This window comes from Mytilus trossulus, chromosome 10, assembly GCF_036588685.1.
Source record: "Mytilus trossulus isolate FHL-02 chromosome 10, PNRI_Mtr1.1.1.hap1, whole genome shotgun sequence".
NCBI lineage: Eukaryota > Metazoa > Mollusca > Bivalvia > Mytilida > Mytilidae > Mytilus > Mytilus trossulus.
Window position 1 is genome coordinate 38,815,646 of NC_086382.1, and position 20,729 is coordinate 38,836,374.

General features: G+C 31.4%; 1 protein-coding gene across 1 annotated transcript; it reads right to left on the minus strand.

The window, feature by feature from the left end:
• Positions 1 to 11,568: 11,568 nt before the first annotated feature.
• LOC134687883 (neurexin-4-like) lies at positions 11,569 to 19,764 on the minus strand. The gene is made up of 5 exons (XM_063548342.1): positions 19,618 to 19,764; positions 17,890 to 18,045; positions 17,300 to 17,443; positions 13,660 to 14,088; positions 11,569 to 11,630 (listed from the first exon to the last, which is right to left on the minus strand). The coding sequence occupies exons 1-5, from the start codon at positions 19,676 to 19,678 to the stop codon at positions 11,569 to 11,571; spliced, it is 852 nt and encodes a 283-aa protein (XP_063404412.1). The 5' UTR covers positions 19,679 to 19,764.
• Positions 19,765 to 20,729: the final 965 nt, after the last annotated feature.

Below are 20,729 nucleotides of genomic sequence, written 5' to 3' on the forward strand. Positions count from 1 at the left end.
GGAATATTTATGACATGTGTGAATCAACATTCATGTTGTGTTTTCTAAACAATTTCAGAAAATTGAAAATTAATTAAAAAATGTAAAGTGTTGTTATCAAATTTGATCAAGTTTTTAATTGCAGAGTTGTCTATGTATAGAAATGAAGGAATTCTACGGAAGATATGATAACAAAATAATATTTTCCCCATAATTTAAATAATGAGATTGTCGTACTGGTACGCGATTTGGTCGTTTCAATTTTCAGTATTTGCTTTTTTTCCATGTGTTTAATTATGGCACTCTCAATAATTGGAGGAATCAGATTTACTAGGTAAAGGTGACAAAGCTAATGATGTAATGAATAGGGGGAAACGATCCAAAAAAGTGTCAGAGCTACAATGGTACAGAAAGTATCAAAACGTGACCCTGATCAAAGACGAAAATCATTGCGTATTGATTGGAATAAATCCGGTCAACATAAGTAACTATTTGTGTTATAGAATAATATTGGACCATGAACAACCCAAATAAGAACATAAATAGTGCACTTTTTCGAACAATGAATCAAAACGAAAATACAAATTTTTACCTTTAATGAGAAAAATAGATTAATAAAAGTACATGCGCTATTACTTTGTATCATATTGTAGTATGATTATATTGTAGAGCTAACATTACGTTAATGTACCTTATTTACAAATATTTGCAGTAGTGCAACCTCGATTTCGATTATGACTTTAAAAGCATGAAATTATAACGTTTTGTGTTAATTGTTTTTCAGAGACGTTATCAGGGAATATCGGGGACACATATGATACAATTTTTGTTACAAATTTCGTGTAAAAATTCCACGTTTTTAATCTAAATTTCTCCCGGTGAGGGCAAATGAAAATAAGTTCACAATCGTGAACGGTATCAAGTGTTATGATCATTATAACCATATAATAATATTTTTATTGCATATTTGCTGTAACAATTTACTAAGTTTACAGCTTTAACTTAGTATCCATCGTGTTAGCATACATAATGATTAAGGGAAGCACTCTTTGGCAAGATATTATTTCTTCATAATATTAGTTTTCATAACATAAGTCATTTCATAGAATATATATTTGATAAATTATTGTGATTACACATACATAATATTTTGTTCCTTTTTCTCTTTTTCATAGTACTTTTTTTCCGGAATCAACTCCGTTATCGGTGTGATCCGTGTTTCCATTAATATTGGGCACAGTACATACCACTCTTACTATGATCAACCATTGATCTATGAGTTCCTGGCTTAAAACAGGATCATCTCAATCAGTTGTCGTCGTCGGTTGATCTCTGTTTAATGTTTTTTCTCATATGAATGATTTACATTTTGGCATACCTGTAGTATACATTTATACATAGTTTATTAGAATTGATGCTATTTGCCCATTATTGAAGGGAACATTTAGTTTTTTTTATATATCCCCCAATTGGTTGTTCATGCATAGTTCCATCATGCTTTATTATCTTTTAAAAGCTCCTATTGTGTTTAAAGTAATTCAAGGTTTTCGTGAATAGAAGTTGACATTCATAACTCAGCGGAAGAGACGATACTCATTACCTCAAAGGGAAAAAAAGAGAATGAAGAAAAACAAACACGTTCTAAACACACAACCTTGCACAATAAAGTCAAAACGAGACTGCAATCAAAATAGTGTGGCTTTATCATGTGTTACGGATAAGGGAAAGGATACGAAAGAGTGAGATCCTGCTTCAATACGGTCACCAGTCATGACAGTTTACTTTCTGTGATATATCTTGCCCAGTGATGTTACAATAGGGAACAATAGGTCGTGATTGTGGTTCTGACAATTAAAATACATTATGGGTGACCTCTTACACTACATAAAAGTCATCATTGTTGCTGTGAGTTTCAGGGTCTTTGGTGACAAACATTGGGTTTCAATAGTTAAACGATATTCTAAGTAGCTTTTTTCTGCTGGAACAACCACATATTTTTCTTCACCTATAACCTCTTGCTAATTCAACTTGCTAGATACGCGTGAACTCTTTTTACATCGCAGGTTATGATTGCACTTATAAATGTATATGCAAACAGCTTTTATCCAGTTTTTGTTCATAATGCTCGTGTTATACACCACTTTTTATATATTAACTTCATCAATCAATTACTAGAAAGTTCTCTTCCTGTTGTACATTTCAAAATTATGGGCATTGATTATCCATTTGTTGAAACTGTTTTTAATGCCAAGGGATATGGTTGTAACACATTTGTTTATCATGTTTATAGAGAAGATGCACATGAGAAGTGAAGAAGAAGTAATTGACCAAAATGAATAGAACTGTTAATGAATATTTAATAATGAAAACTAATTGAAATAAAAACTGGGCATATTAAAACGGAGTGGTAAAAATTTCAACACATTGCATATTACAACATTTGTATAACCTTAACATAACATAACAATAAGAAATACACTGTAAACTATAATGTACTCATGAATATTAGAATATTAGAGCCGATCAATCTTTAAATATTCATGACGATCTCTTCAAACTGTCCTTGTTTCCAATGTATACAACGAAGCGTGGATCAACTTATTTCTTTTATCATACTTTGAAAAAAATGTTTCACCTGTTAATATATTTCGATTAAAACCTATAAATCATTATGTATTATGCTTATTGTTGATATTTTAGTTCATACCCAAAAGAATTCGTTCACCATCGATAGATTTTAAGAGTCATTCTCTGTAAGCATCAAAATCATGTGGAAATGACATGTCACAGAAATAGTTCAAAATTTGTAAAAATGACCTAACAGTTGAGATATACTGAAAAATACAACCAGTTTCGTTTAAAATTTTGTGGTTGCTATGGTAACGGTTTGAACACTTTTTGGTCAAATTTGACAAGGAAAAAAGGCTAAAAATGTGCAGTTTCAGTTAGATGAATACGGCCTTCAAGAGAATAAAAAAGAAAATTGTGTTTGCTATTATGAATAAGTATGGTAACAACATATTTAAAAATTGCATTTAAAAAAATATACTTAATAGCATGTATGCCAAGAACCTAGCTCCAAAAAGGGTCAAATTCCATGTGTATTGAAAATCCAATTTTACCCTGTTTTGAAAGCTTCGAAAATTTTCAACCCAGATTTTCCCAATATTGTTAAAATAATTTTTAAATAGTTTAACCATTACTTAATCAAAATACAAAAAACTGGGAGGGGTATATTTGAAAATTTTGCTAAATTCAATTTTTTGAAAACATGGTTTTTCGAAATTACTGTTTTTCATATTGTTACAAAAATAATATTGAAATTGACAAAAATGCGTTAAATGTCTGCAAATACTTAATCTTAATCTCAGAAAAATATACATTTTATCAAAATTAAATATAACAACTGCTGAACTCTACAGTCTCAATTTAAAGCCCCTTTTAGATACCCCTGTGTAGCAGGAGTAGTTTCCCCTGACTTACTCTTCAGACAAGAAGACACAAACGTTTTTGTTTGTCTACAGAAAACAATTCCAATTGTAGGACCATGACAAATGTATTTAAAGTACTATAAACACAATAGAATGTGTTTTGTTTACAGCTCGTTGTTTAATCACAAATAAGACTGTTGAAAACATTCCCGGTGCTCTACTGAACTTGTGAAAATGAAATTATTCTATCAATTGGTTATTGTGCTAAATTATTTTAGTTAAAATTTTACAAATTATTTTTTGGTAATGTTTAACACATTCCCTGCAATTGCTCATGCAAAATTCCATTTAATTGAGAAAGGAAAAGGAAAACTTTGTGCCTGGTGTTGAGTGAAGTTGAAACACACCAAACAAGTAGACAATTAAAAGAAGAGATTAGGTCTAGCAGTACTTGCTGTGAACCTGATGACAAGAGGAAATGTTCTGCCAGAAAGAGACATACTTGTGACACTAAAACAAAATCAAATCTCTAACTGTATGAAATTATTGATGTGGGGGTTGGGACAAGGAACGGGACTTCAAGCCAAGATTACCATTTATAGCAGTATCTACCTGTCTAACAAACAGCTGCGCCATGAGTGCATGATACGGTCTGTCATATTTTCAAAGAATAAAGTTCAATTACTTCTCTCTCAATGTCATATTTAGCTAATGTATGAAAATCAAAAGTTAGCTTGCATCAATAGATATAAACAATTCACCAAAGTTTCATGATATTGCCGAAAGCATTTTTGAGTTATTATAAAAAAAAACTTATAAATCCCCCTTTCTTATGAATAAAACCTTATGACTCAGAAATGTAAATTGTTAAATTTGTAAAATTATAAAGGAAGCTTACATCAATAGATATAAACAATTCATCAACGTTTCATAAGAATTGCTGAAAGTACTTTTGAGATATTGTCTGAAAAGTGGAAAATCCCCCTTTTTAACTCACCTGACCCGAAGGGCCAAGTGACCATTTCTCATCACTTTGCGTCCGTCGCCTGCCGTCGTTAACTTTAAAAAAAATCTTCTCCTCTGAACTAATGGGCCAAATTTTACCAAACTTGTCCACAATCATCATTGGGGTATCTAGTTTTTTTACCAACCATGATGGCCGCCATGACTACAAATACAACTTAGGGGTAAAATGTAGATTTTTGCTTATATCTCTGAAACCAAAAAATTTAGAGCAAATCGACCTGGGGGGGGGGGGGGAATTGTTAATCAGGTCAAGTTCTTTCTATACTGAAATTTTCAGATGAATTGGACAACCCGTTGTTTGGTTGCAGCCCCTTAATTGGTAATTTTAAGAAAATTTTGCAGCTTTTTGTTATTATCTTGAATATTATTATAGAAAGAGATAAAGTGTAATCAGCAATAATGAACAGCAAAGTAAGACCTTAACATAATTCAACATACCCAAGATGGTCAATTGACACCTTAAGGATTTTTTGCCCTTTATATTCACTTTTAAACAATGTTCATGAATTGTATACATTTTTTAAAATATTTACAAAATATTTCTCACTGTAACTACTGGGCCAAGTTCATTATAGATAGAGATAATTGTAAGCAGCAATAATGTTCATTAACGTAAGATCTACAAACACGTTACCATCACCAAAACACTATTTTGTCATGAATTCATCTTTGTCCTTTGTTTAACATGCACATATACCAAGGTGAGCGACACATACTCTTTAGAGCCTCTTGTTTTATGAAAAAAACGGCGTTTTACGTTTCCGCAAATTGGCATTACTTTTTCGGAAAAAAAATATGACGTTTCCGCCAAAAAAATATTACGTTTCCGCAAATAAATATCTTACTTTTCCGGAAAAAAAGTTACTATTCCAGAAAAAAAAATATTACTTATCCGCAAATAATTATGGAATACCTGTTGATCGAAAGCACAGTCATAATAAAAAAAAAAATATTTATTAAGTAAAAGGTCATCAGTGCATGCAAGCAAAACTCGTCATAACGTATGAAAACGTATGTCCAAAAGACAGCACTAATCAGATATATCTTGATATATATGAGTTCATAAGCCAGTTCTCGGCAGAGTACATGTACGTGTAGCCAATACGTCGTACATAGTCCATCTTCTTTTTTTCATATTTCCGAAGGGTTGCTTTTACGGTTAGATTTCTCATCTGTAAGATGTTGTTTGAAGTTTCAATAACACATCGACAGAGACAAAAGTATTAGGATGGCTAGCGTAAAACTGCTCCTTTAGTTGGGTATGAAAGACTCGGCACCATTCATTGTTCTCTTTTCCTCGGGGTCAAGAGGTGATGCCTAATTTATCTAATATATATTCAACCAGGTAATTTTCCGGAAAAATTATAAATGCAAATTGCGGAAACGTATACTTTGAATTTGCGGAAACGTAGTATTGGGACTTTAAAAAATTAGCGGAAATGCAATACGCCCGAAAAAAAACCTGTTTTCGCATACCTGCCAACTGTCACCATTTGCGGGGGATTTCCCCCATGAAGGCTCCTAAATAGAAATTTTGAAAGAGCAATTTTGTTTACAATTTCAAACAAAACATTTGATTCTACAAGGGCTATAGGCTTGTAACAGAATGAAAAAGCCTAAAAACAACATTAAATATATTAAGGCCCCCTTGAAGGTTTTGTAAGACTGTAAAAGCAATATTGCACGCTCAACTGCCATGGGCATTTTGAAAACTTGGCAGGTATGATACTGAAAATGTAAAATCTAGAATTGAAAATCAAAAAGGAGTCCATGTCAAAAGATATAAACAATTTACTAAAATAATTTGCAAGTTGGTAAAAGCATTTTTGATTTTTGTCCAAAAACTGGAAAATTCTCCTTTTCTTAAGAATAAAACCCTATAAACTTAGAAAGGTAAAATCTAAAAAAAAATTAAAAACGAAAGGGAGCTCAGGTCTATAAATATAAACAATTCACCAAATTTTTATGCAAATTGATAAAAGTGTTTTTGAGTTAAATGTCCCAAATGTCGATGACGGACGGACAATGAAATTGAGACTGAAAATGTGTCAGAGAGACAACAACCCAACCATAGAGTAGACAAAAGCTGATGGCCAGCAATGGGTCGTCAATATATATCTTTATTCTCATAAACCAAAGTACAATGCAGTATACCAAAATACATCCTGTAAATAGGCGTATAAAAAGTAGCACAATTCTGTTGTTGACTAAACAGCTGTTATTGATCTTTATGCTTTGAAAATAGGACGAGTTTATCATGTGGTCAGGACATGTATTTCCATTCTCTAAAGTTAGCCTCAACCAAATGTGATAAAACTTATACACAATGATATTTACTACAAAATACAGATCAAGTTTGAATTTTTGTGATGTCACTTTAACTATTCAAGAGTTTTGCCTGTATGCTAAACTTTAAAGACCACAAGCCGGAAGATTAATTATTTAAAAAGTTTGGTTGGAATAGAAGAATTTATTAAAATAATGGAAAAAAAAACATTGCTTTCATGTTACACTTTGCGGTAAACATTTCCTAAAAATCGCCATATTTGGACGAAGACCGGTGATGAATTTGTATTCTATATTCATATCTGTAGATTTAATTTATAATTTTACTGAAGATTAAATGTATAATTTGCCCACTGTTATTTTTTGAAAAGGTTGAAAGATCAATTTATCATTTAAAGCATTATAAAATTAACTAGGTTAACAATGATTGATGGTTTGTATGCTGCTTTCAGCTATATTGTAATATTTCAAGACGTTTTGGATGCAATTAGATTTCCTGACTATCAGTTTACAAGTAACCAGAATCAACATTGAATATTATACAAATTACAATTGGTTTCCTGGCCCAAGGGAGATATGTTAATTTGTTCACCATGTTTCCACCGAAGTCAGTGTCCGAGGGAAAATTTGTCTGTTTTAGGGTAAACAAATCTACGGAAGCCGGTTAGTGTCAGGATAGAGTTTTATTTTTAAGTTGTTATAACGACTAAGCTAACTTGTTTAAACGACTTAGCTAAGTTATTATAACGACTTAGCATATTTATCTTGTTATAACAACTTAGCTAAGTTGTTTAAACAAGTAAGCTAAGTCGTTAAAACAAGTTAGCTAAGTTGTTATAACAAGATAAATATGTTAAGTCGTTATAACAACACAGCTAAGTCGTTTAAACAAGTAAGCTAAGTCGTTAGAACGACTTAGCATATTTATCTTGTTATAACAACTTAGCTAACTTGTTTTAACGACTTAGTTTACTTGTTTAAACAACTTAGCTAAGTTGTTATAACGAGTTAGCATATTTATCTTGTTATAACAACTTAGCTAACTTGTTTAAACAACTTAGCTACTAGTAACTTGTTTAAACAACTTAGCTAACTCGTTATAACGACTGAGCTAATTTCAATCGTTATAACAACTTAGCTTACTCGTTATTCATTCTTTGCTTCATTTACTTTTTATTTACTATAATCATTGCTGTACCAACTTTGCAGAAATTAAAAATATTTCTCTGAATAAAAACTACAATATCTTAATCTTACTATGTTGAATTTAAACATATTTTAGAATTTGGATCAACAAATATAATCATAATTTGACAGAGATCAGTTGTCAATAGCACAATAAATAATGCAAGTTAATTCCATCATGTCAAGTTATCTAAACATAAGTATTGATAGCAATAGTTTAGTATGGTTATGAAAACAATTGCGACACATACTATGTAAAAAGAAAAGGCAGATAATTGAAAGCTTTCAATTCAGTCGTTCATTATAAAGTTACCAGTTTCCAACTACATGCATGCAAAATTGGGTTTCATTTGTCTAATCAGGGAATGTATGAAAAAAGTTAACAGATAAGATCATTCGAAGGATTTTTTTGGTCATTTTTCGTATAAAAAACATGATATTTATATCTCATTTTTTTTTTCATTGACTACATGTATGTAAGGTATCAGAATGTGTGTAGTTTATTTTCATGTTATTATTTGATAATAACTAATCATCTGATATAATAAGGATTGCAATAATAACATTTTTTTCCCTAAAATTAAAAAAAAAATTCAAAAAATTCAAAAGTGACCTTTTTTCAAACAAAATTTTAAAAAATATAAAAAATATACCCTCTGAGATATTTTTGTCAAAAATGCATCAGATGCAATATTTTATAAAGATGATCTTCGTTTATGCCAAAAAATCTGGAAAAAAAAATTTTGAAGCCATAAAATTGAGTTATTTTGTGATTTTTTGCAAATCTTGATTTTTTGAAAAACATCAAATTTTAAATTTCAATTTTTTTACTTTAGATGAAAAAACTTTCGAAACTTTTAAATGTATTTTGAAACACTTATAGATAATAGTTGTAGAGCAAAGGAAAACTGGGGATAGATGTGTCCAGTCTATTGGAAAAAAAAGCGGTAAAAAGGGTAAGAATGGAGTCTTCATCGAGTATTTTTGGTGTTTTTCAACCAAAATCAGAGCAACTTGTTTCCATGGCAACCAACACTTAAAATTTTTAAATGATTATTATTTTTGTTGACAGTGCAACATAACTGACCCATGATATGAAAATAAAGGATATCCATGAGTATGCATTTCTCATTTTCTTTGAAATCCTTTGATGCTTACAGAGAATGACAGAGAAATATGTAATGTACATTGTAATGTGTTGTATATTCGTCCGCCGGATATGAGGCCTTTTAAAATGAAAATTTGTCCTAATATTCAAATATACACTTTCAACACTTTTGACTCAATCACACGCTTTAATGTAATGTTTTATTTGTTCGAGGGAACCAGAGTGCCATGGGAGAAACATTTACGTCCAGCAGGGAAATTGTCAATTTTCGTCAATTCTGGTCAGAGTCGAACTCCCGTACCTTGTTTTGAGCCAACAACTCTAGTAATATAAGTCTTATTTATTATTGCTGAAGTCGAATCGTTTAAACTCTTCGCTACAAGGTTCTATTAAGGATAATTGTCAGTGTTGGAAATACTTCAAATGTACAGTAATAAAATATCAAAGACTAGTATTAAGATGATAACACAATGTTACTGTTATTTCAATATTTCGCATCAAATTCTATTATATTTACATCGATTTATGAACTAAACAATCAGACACAATAGGTAAAACTGTCACAAATAGGGGTACAGCCGCAACACGACCCCCCTCAACAATTGGGGATAATCTCATGTGCCCCGGAAGGCAAAGCAGGTCCTGCTCAACATGCGTCCCTTGTCGCGTTCCTCGTGTTATTACAAAGCCGGTAAATGATCTTACTCGGTAGGTGAAAAAGGAACGGGATGGTAGTTATGTCGACCTTAGGACCATGTCCGATCTCATCTTTGACACAGATATTCCACAACGGTCAATCAACCCGTCATGGTGTCCGTTCAATTTACAAAGTGATGATTTCAACTACACCATTTGGAACCCGAAATCATCTCTTTTGTCGTAAAGTTTTGTTTTCAACCGACCCTCATAGTCAATATCAAGATATAAGTCCTAATCACATTGCAAAATTCAAAAGTGCAGACATATCAAACGAACGGATAAGTGTCATATTCCTGACTTTGTGCAGGCATTTTCTTATTAAGAAAATGATGGGTTGAAACTGGTTTTTTTTAGCGCTAAACCTTTCACTTGTTTGATAGTCGCATGACATTCCACATTTATAACGATGCGTGAACAAAACAGACATAAAAGGTAAAAATGTCAAAATAGGAATACAACAGCAATCACCGTGTCACAATCTCAATCAGAACAAAAAGAAACAAATACTTAACAAAGGAGCAGAAAAAGCACATATATATTTTTTAACCACGTTCATTGATACCTTTTCTTTTTTTTTTTAAATCAACCCATAAAGGGTTGAAATACTAAGAATCCTGTGACTGAATGGCCTGGTACACATCAAATAAGCTGATGTAGAATCGTGTGTTTTACGTCATAATGTAAACGTCATACAGGTACATGTAGATATATAAAATAATTTTGTCGTTAGAAGTATTTTCAAACTTATAATAGAAAAATAACAAAATGGTATTTTAATGGAACAAAACGAATTAGTTTTTGAATCTACCTCTGAGTTCAGTATTTTTTTTAATTTTACATTTTGCTTACTGATGCTAAACTTAGGATATTCTTCATGGTTACAAATATAATAAATTAACAATAGTACAATCAAATTTTAGGTGCAGCAGTTTTGATTGGTCGACAATTATAGTTACTTTGTCTTTTAAAAACTGCTTTAGTTGTATCTCTATTCAAAATAAAAACATTCAAGATATTAACAAATAAAATGCTTCACTGAGCGCAGCCTGATACGACCACAGATGTCGCACCATAAACAGTTGGGGCAAATTTGGACACAATACTCAAGCTTGATACTGTCTGAATTTGGATTGTGTTCAAATATTTTGGCAAAATATAGGTGTCTGATACAAAATAAATGTTGTCAAGGATCGTACAATTTTTTTACGCAATACTGTGCAATTTTTAAAAGATTTCTTCTTGAAACTTTTCAAAAATTTATAAAAAAAAGAATTCCTTAAAAAGAATAAAAAACAAAAATCCCCAACCTCCAACTTTTTGAAACCCCTTGGTGCAATTACCCCAAGTCAATCCCACAATTTCCTTGTAGTACAGTTTAAGAGAGATCAATACACTTAAACACAAGTTATTGTCTGGAAACTAGAAAGATGCTTGATGTTGGCCCTTTTTTAGCCCCAAATCCTGCATGTCTGGTGCAATCACCCACAAGACAAATCTCAGCCTTCCGTTTGTAATATTGAACCTTCCGGTACAATGTCAGAATGATCCGTACACTTACACACAAATAATTGTCCGGAAACACAACGTTTCTTCGGACGACGACACAGACGACTATAACTCAGGTGACGACATCATAGCATTATACGAACCAAAAAAAGTTTGACGGTCGTATAAAAAAATATTTTTATTATGAGAATTTGAAATAGCAGATTTATGAAAAGTGTCATTAGATAGATATAATTATCTAATAAAGACCTATTATCATCTTTCGACAATGAAACTTGAACAATTGTTGTAAAGTTGACTTGATAGTTGCCAAGGATTGAATAAATGCTCCCGACGGCTGTATTAATATTAGGCAGTCCCATAACACTCCATTGGGCCTATGAAGTGTTGCCCTACTTCACCGAAATCTCCTGAAAATGAAAACCAAAGTATTAGATAGTGTCGTTTTTAATGACTTGATACTGCGAACACTGTATATAACCCCTGTCTATAATTTCCGATAGCTCCATTTTCGCAATTTGCCAAAAAATTTAAAAAATGCGATAAATAATACATTTCTAGCAAAAGAGTTAAGCGATAGGAATTTAACAATTCGATTTCATCCAACTTTTATCGGGTTTCTTGAACTTCACCTCATTAGACAATACTAAATAATCGCAATTAACCTAAAACTCATTACGACTTTAGAACATCAATTGTAATAATCAGCCGAGTGCATTGTATATCTGTAGGAAACAATGGACGGAAGGTGTTGATTATATATTACTTACGAAATGGCGTGGTTAAATGACATCACGTGTCACCTAAACTGGCTTGAGGATTTTATTTTGCAACGGACGTGTTTCAAACACATTTTTAAGTCTGGACTTTTTGTTCTTTTTACGATGGTGCAGGAAGGAAAAGAAAACATTTAATTGTAATTGTTAGGAAAATCTCTGACTTTAATTAGTCTCTATCCTTCAATCAGACGGTAAAATATATATCCGACAAATTTATTAAAGCTGAACCTTGTGTTCCCGGAAAGGCAAACATTTATTTCTATTTTATGATCAATAATTCTATTTTACAATATCGTTTGAAAAAAAGTATATTTATTACAATGTAGATATAAAAAAAAGTTGGTAGAATAATCATGGACAGCAATGGGGCAAACAGATTTATTTTTTGGTAAAAGGCAGGACTATTTTAAATAAAAATGTATTTATGTTACTTGTTAGTTGGCGAAAAAAAATAGAGTAGAGAAACATATAACGTTTTGACGAAAACGGTTACGAAATCAAATTTGACCGAGTGACAACCCTGCACCTGACTATAGCTAAAGACTTTTTTTACCAGTATATACTTTTTTATGTTAATTGGTTGCTGTTTATTGCAACCTATACATAAAATATTCATTTATTCATCAATACTTCAAATATTTATATTTTTTTGTGTGTTTCTATTATGATTGTGCGAAAAAGTTTTTTTAGTTAAAAAGCAGCACACATTGTGTGAATAAGTTGTTGAAATGAACAGTATGGTACTCAACGTTATGACGGATCATCAAAATGAGTGGATACGAATTGTGCTTGTTGTTAAAAAACAATCAAATAATAAAATAGATATTATCTTCAGTTTCATTCAGGGCAAATAGTTTAAAACAGTTTTTTTACCGATATATTAGATATTCTGACAACAAACGTTTCCCTATACTATATTTGTATTTTGGGTATATCTTTTTTAATCAAATATATTAAAAATTCTTCGTAGACCAAAAATTAGGAAGTTTCAATTTGATCCTATTCACCGATACCTAAATTTTAACAGTTCTTTTTTTTTTTTATTCTTGAACGGACATTAGTTGTTCGACAAATGAGTGTTTCAGATTCTAATGCATTCTGGGTAATATTTTTAAAAGCGTACACCAAAATGTTTTGATTAGTAGAATGTTCCAATCAAAAAAATCCATCAAATGGCGTAACATTATTTTCATTTTGGTGTACGAACAATGATATTACCGATAGTCATTTAGATTTTGAAAAGGCGAATAAATAAACAGTATAAAAAGTATATTCAGTAGATTGATATTTTACAAGCTTTGACTTGGATGGAGAGTTGTCTCATTGGCATAAACTCCTATATATATATTATCTACTAATTAACTCACGCCTTATTGCCATGCAACATACATCTGTTGGTAGTTTCTCAAAGTGATAAGTTTTAGTAATGTAATTTTGGTATGAGATCGCCATACACAACACAGACGTTAATTATGTATCACCTATGGGAGAAAACGTTGAATCATCTAATGAAATCTTCATTTTTAAAAATTGTAGATGCTTTTTTTTCTGTTCAAGTTAAGAAGTTAAGACTGTCAAGATTAAGATGATATGTCATGTACAAGTATGGATATTTAATTATTGTTATGGTAATATCATTATAAGTAACATCTACTCTTACCTGTGTCCCCTCCAAAGAAAGCAACTATTGGCAAAGCATCCTTATTTGTAACATATCCTTCATCAAAACGCCAAATGTCATCGTTGATATCGCAATTACAGAGCACGTTGCTTTGCTGACACGTGTTATCAATTCCACATTCACAAATTCTCTTTACCTCAGATCCATGGAAAAATCCAGACGGTGGTTTATACTCATTGGTTGCCAAGTATGCTGTGCTTCTATTTGTCCAGTACGTATTCCACATCTCTCTGTCTATATCCCATATTTGAGCATTAAAACATTTCCAGCGTACAAACTGTCGACAGATATTGGATGAATCTATAATTGCAACAACGTGCTCGAAAGAAATTTGATATTTGATGATAAAACTGTAGGATCCATGCGCCTCAAAGCCAGCCACCGAAACTTCTCGCTCTCCATCATGATCTGGAAAAATTAATAAACTCATCATAGATACAAGGATCAAAATTTTAGATATACGCTACACGCGCGTTTCCTCTACAAAAGACTCATCAGTGACGATCGAATCAAAAAATGTTAAAAAGGCCAAATAAAGAACATTTCATTTCAATAGATTACGTTACACTTTGATGTACAACTTTTAGTGCGAGATATTTGTGAAAATAAATACACTTGCTTAATCATTACAAATGACAAACTTCAGTATCATATCACAACGAAGGGTTGCAGGTATTTTATATAATGGTGTTTATGTATTAAAAAAGAAAGAAATACTCAAACTTTCCTGATTAGATGGAACGATCAATTCAGGATTAAAATAAGATAAATAATAAAATACTGTAAACCTGAAAATGTTCATGCCGTCTCTATTTCACGATTTGCCTGTTTAATTCTTGCCGTTTAGAAATTTGTGTTATATAGGAGGAGACCTGTACAAAATTTAGTCATTGATTTCAAAACAGCATAGTTACACATCATGAAGACATTATAAAAATTTATCAAAACACATGTTTGTTTAAAGAAAATGAAGTATTTTCGTCTGTACATTAATGAACATGTAAATTTGAATTATTTGTAAATAAACTCATCATAGATACCAGGACTAAATTTAGTATACGCCAGACGCGCGTTTCGTCTACAAAAGACTCATCAGTGACGCTCGAATCCAAAAAATTTATAAGACCAAATAAAGTACGAAGTTGAAGAGCATTGAGGACCAAAATTCCTAAAAGTTTTGCCAAATACAGCTAAGGTAATCTATGCCTGAGGTAGAAAAACCTTAGTATTTCAAAAAATTCAAAAATTTGTAAACAGTAAATTTTTAAATATAACAATATCAATAACAATTCATGTCAGCACAAAAAGTGCTGACTACTGGACTTGTGATACCCTCGGGGAAATAAATCTCCACCAGCAGTGGCTTATTTAAAGTATATTGAGCCAAGGCTCCGTGTTTGAGGCCGTACATTGACCAATAACGGTTTACTTTTATGTTTTTTTTTTATTTGGATGGTGGGTTGTCTCATTGGCACTCATACCACATCTTCTTATATCTATTAAATGAGTAAACTGCCACATTTAAGTTTGTTTGTAAAAGCACACACACAGTAAACATTAACGACCACATTTGATAATAGCAAATTGGAAGCATCGAGGATAACATCTAGTTAATCAAACTTTTTATGTTATAAATAAGTGTAGCAGATCAAAAGTGTTAAACTATTTAGAAATATTAAAGGTGTCATTTATCCAATTGTCACAATGGTTGTTTATATGAAATATCAATTAGTGACGTTTGCTTGAAAAAGATCTCATTTTAATTCATTTGTAAAGAATTAAAAAGTTTTTTTGCACTTCCTTTCATTTAGAAATGAAGTTTTTAATTTGTGCTAATGATCTGTAGTTATAAAGTGGAAATGTATTTAATCATACTTGTGTACGTTATCAGACGGACTTCCATCTTTTAATCATGTTTACTTGAAACAGTCTTGGAGGTTTAAAATTTTGTTTATACTGGCACTGCGTAAATAATGAGCCGCGAAAAAGTTTATCTTAACAGAAAATAGAGCCAAAGAGCGATGAAACGGTTTTGTATTAAATATACTTTATATAGCCAAACGATCCGAGTACATGGACAAGATGTCATCACAAAAAATAAGCATAGTGTTCTTCCTTTGACGTTTGCATGTTTGTTTTTTGCTGTGCATAAAAAAAGTAAAATCGCAAAAATACTGAGCTCTGAGGAAAATTCAAAACGGAAAGTCCTTAATCAAATGGCAAAATCAAATGACAAAACAAATCAAACGAATGGACAACAACTGCCATACTCCTGATTTGGTATAGGCATTCTTAAATATTCCGATTTTGTTTCATAGATTGATATTCCATATTCTGTTTTTTGTTTTCATATTTCAGAGACAGAGAGACAATATATCCTACATAAATTGTTCTCATTGTTTATAGCTATTTATCATATATTTAGTACAAAATACAGCTATTTTGTATATCTAATAAAGGTTCGTTTTTCCAGTCTGTATCACCTACCCTGTATCGCATACCCCGTATCGCATGGCTAAACCCGTATCGCATACGCAAAGGGCCCTTGGGCTGATATTGATGTCTCGGGATGATACGACATATGATACGGATTTTGCCATGTATTATTCTCTATATATTAACTTCTTATACATAATCCACTTGCTTCAATCAAATCTAAGGATAGTTGTATTTTGGCAATCATATCTCTCAATTTTATATATTTATTTAAGGTAAGATTCTATACTCAAACTAAAATATTGCAAAGAAACGTTGATATGAGCCTCACTGATGAGTCTTATGTAGACGAAACGTGCGTCTGACGTATGAAATTATAAACCTGACACCTTTGATAACTATTCAATTTTGCTGATAACACAGATTTGTTTAAATTGAAATGAACATTATGCAGAAAAGAAATGAAAGATATAAATTAATCGTGCAATCATTTACTAGCAATTCAAACTTGATACAATGAAAGAAGATGTAGGGATAAGTAAATGTGGTGGTATTTGCCAATATATTATCAACCAAAATCAATTATAGGTCACTATTCTGTTTTGAACATTGAATAAGGTTCCATACTTAATAAAACTTAAGAATATCAAACAAAAAACAAATGGAACAATTTAAACGAAAAAAACCAACGGCATAGTTTATATTAAAACAATATATATATATTTTCCCAAAAGAACACTTCCGACATATTAAACAATAATTTGGATGAGTTAAACACGTTTTTAACGCTGAAAACGTTCCATATTGTGGACAGTACTGTAACAAATCACAATATAAACAATTTATGACACTCATCAGATTAGTTCTGGAGCAAAAAAAACTAAAACTTATTTGAAAATTAAAAAAAAATCGCTTAGTACTGCATTTCGTGAAATTAAGTTGAGAGCTTAAGAACCACATAAACGATGATATCTGCGTTAAAAATATCAATTAATATATAAAAACCCATGATAAACTGTTTGATGAAACCATGGCCTTTTAGAAAAAAAACTTATTTTACTATGATATTAAAGAATGTAGAGATTGTGGTATTTATGAAATATAAATTGGATGGTTGGCGCAAAATAAGGAAAACTTATTAATTCTTATTTGAGACTATATGATCTTTTGGTCATTTACATACCTATTTTAGTTACTCCAACTCCGTTTTCCATATAGCAATCAATTTCCACAGCTTGTAATTTAACACCGTTAGATGCAATTGGTTCAATTAATACAGTTTGACTATCCACTAGGCCCTTTGTTTTCCATTCATTGCAGTTGAGAGCTGGAAACATAGATGATGTTTTAATATTATTAAAGCTCAAATTGCCCAGCGATTGATAAACTGACATGATTCTTATAATGGTATTCGTGATCCCCTTTAATAGATAAACACTTCCTTAGAAACGACAAATAAAATCTCCAAGGCAAAGATAAATTTTGTTGCATTTGGTTATCCTTTTTTAAGTCCCATTTGGTAAAAACGTGTGCGAAAAGAATTTCTCAAGTTATAGTAAAAATTTCTTTGTGTTTCTCACAAAAAAAAACGCTATCCTAAAAAAAATGTGTTTGTTTGCTCATCTTTTCTTTAGTTTCTTCAATTTTTGAAAAAATCATTTAAACACGTTCGTGTGTTTCACATCCACCTGCTGATATAAATGATTGGTTTAGGAGCTAACTACTGAAATAAGACCATGACTTATATGATGGTTTGTTGTTTGAAATGCTCACCAGTATCATTGCAACCAAAACAATGACAGCCCTCTACAGAAGTTACGTTTCCGGTACTCTCAATGTTAGCGTGTTGGTGTGTCCTGGTTCTTTTTCCTCCTCCACAAGTTTTTGAGCACTTACTCCATGGACTCCAGTCAAACCTATCATCCTGTTCTACAATAGTCAATAATATAAAAACTTTATTTTCAGATAAGACATGAAAGAATAAGAATTATTTAGCAATTAGTCGAAAGAAATATTTTGTACTTTAAACATTAGATTTTCGAACACGAAATTAAAACGATAGCCAACATATTGTTTGTTCAAATAAGGAATCTACCAAAAGTAGACAAAACCAGTTATAATCTTGAGAAAAAGTATATAAACCGGGAAATGAATAATATTCAGGTTTATTAAAGTGATATAGTAAACAAGAACTATCTTTAAAAAAGATATCCGACGTATTAAAATTTGAGTATATTCACCAAAACCCTGCGGAAATCTCACATGCGTAGGTGCGTTCGAAAAGTCATGAACGATCGAACAACAAAGTTTACATTAAAAATTATATAATTGTTACGAATAAACAGCTGTCATGGATGCAAAGAGCTATTGGAGAAACAATTATTTTAATAAAACTATAAATCTTCGTAAGATCTAGTTCGAATATTTATAGGTTTTTACTTGCCATCACGATATAATTAACGAGACGTTTTTTCAAACATACATGTAACCAAATCACCCACCATGACTATCACAGTATTTTGTCCAATCACAGGAAACTATAGCGACTATGTCGGAAAAACACTTTTTTTTTTTCGGATTTTTTTTTTTTTTTTCGACAGACACATGTTTCGTGTACGTCTAAACATCTGTGTTGCAAACATAAACAAAAAGTTTAATGCATTCCAAAATTCCATCATTCATAATGTTCTATCCAAATATATCTTTTCTGAAAAGGTTATTTACAGCTGTGTTTAGCAATTTAGTAATTCGTTGATTTATTTTATAGTATTTAAAAAAAATCGAAATAAAAAACAATTGGTACGGCATTATTAGTTACATAATTCGCAGTTGTCTTTAAACGAGAATTTAACGTGTCAATAAAATTCATATTTGTTGAGAACTTGCCTATTACAACTATGTAACAGATTTAATCTGATTTTATTATCACATGGTCATCAGTTATTTATATTTTTTTCTTCATAAAAATTCCACGTTTGGACAATTGCACACTGCATAATGAATTTATCCGGATTTTTATTCACCACTTATGTCCAAAAAATTGTCCAACATCACTCGTCATTTTTTATATAGATTAGACCATTGTTTTTCCCGTTGAATGGTTACACTAGTAATTTTTGGACCCTTTGTAGCTTGTTGTTCGGTGTGAGCCAAGGCTCCGTGTTAAAGGCCATATAATGGTTTACTTTTTTTTAAAATTGTTATTTGGATGGAGAGTTATCTCATTGGCACTCACACCACATCTTCCTAAATGTATTGTGTGTTTTCTTTCCTTTTCTCTTACTAGAATGTGTTCCTAGCTTGTTTTCCGCATTGTTTAATCTAAACGTCCTTTGGTCTATACTAAACATGAAAATAATCAAATATAACGCATTCTACACTCAAATAACAGCGCATAGGAACGTATACATTCATTAAACTCTTCATACACAAATGCATATTTCAATCAATCTACTAAAATCCACCCTAGAGAAATTATGTTTTGTATTACAAGATACGAACCTCGGCGTATTGTTATCCAACCATGTTCATATTGTTGTTCAGAATAACAACCTCCCGACATATAAAGAAAACATGTTTCAGAATTGGTGTCAAAGTTGGCTACATAACAATTTACCTCCACAGAACATTTATCTGCACAGCTGATCATCGATACACCAGGTTCAGTTTCATAAAGATATCCATCTTCGGTGATGCGTTGGTTATATTCAACAGAAAAGGAATTGCCAGAAAAGTCAATCGCCAGGATTGTTCTTGCAAAAATCATAAAAAAGCAAACGTTCATTTCGAATTTCTAAATATTGTTTTGTGATGGATGTTGTGATAATTTGTTTCTTAATAGTTCTGGATTGTATACTCAGTTATTCAAATTATTTTATTGGATAGTCGAAAGTCAATCGTCATAATTATGAACGTGGGTTTTCCTATATCAGATATTGTTTACTTAGATACCTGTTCCATTTAATGATTGGCTGCATATATAATTAAAAAATCTTAACAATGAACAAACTTATTATATTAACGTTTGAAAACTCCCTAGATGACAAATTATGAATATTTAACAATATCATAATCAAAGACCAGATTCATGCAAAAAAACAAAACAGAACGGCAAACAACAAACAACTCGTATTGATTAACGGCTTTCTGCCAGTAAGAAAAATAATGTGATAGAAATGTAAATAGTTGTATATAATTGTACTGAGTAATAGAGTTTTTTTCATTTTTTTTTGCAAAACAAATATTTAAACATAATGGATATAAACTTTGGGTCTACATGTAATTTTAAACAGTGGTACTTTTTCCGCGAGATCGATTTTATCTTTCAACGTGTAATCGAAGTTTTACCTTAAATATCTGTACTTTTGCATCGACATTTGAAATGTATTTTTCATTGAGGTTCAGGGATACACCCTTTGTAAAAACAACTTCATTAACGTTTAAAAGAAGTACATGGGCGTCGACCATGACTCACCAAAAATGACCATTAGAGAGCTATTGGAATAGTTGATGCCAGAAAGTGTGCTGGCGATGTCGCAGTTCGATTAAATGCGACATAGGTCAACAGTTTGGAGACTTATAAACAGATATAGGCAAATTGAACTACACAGGAA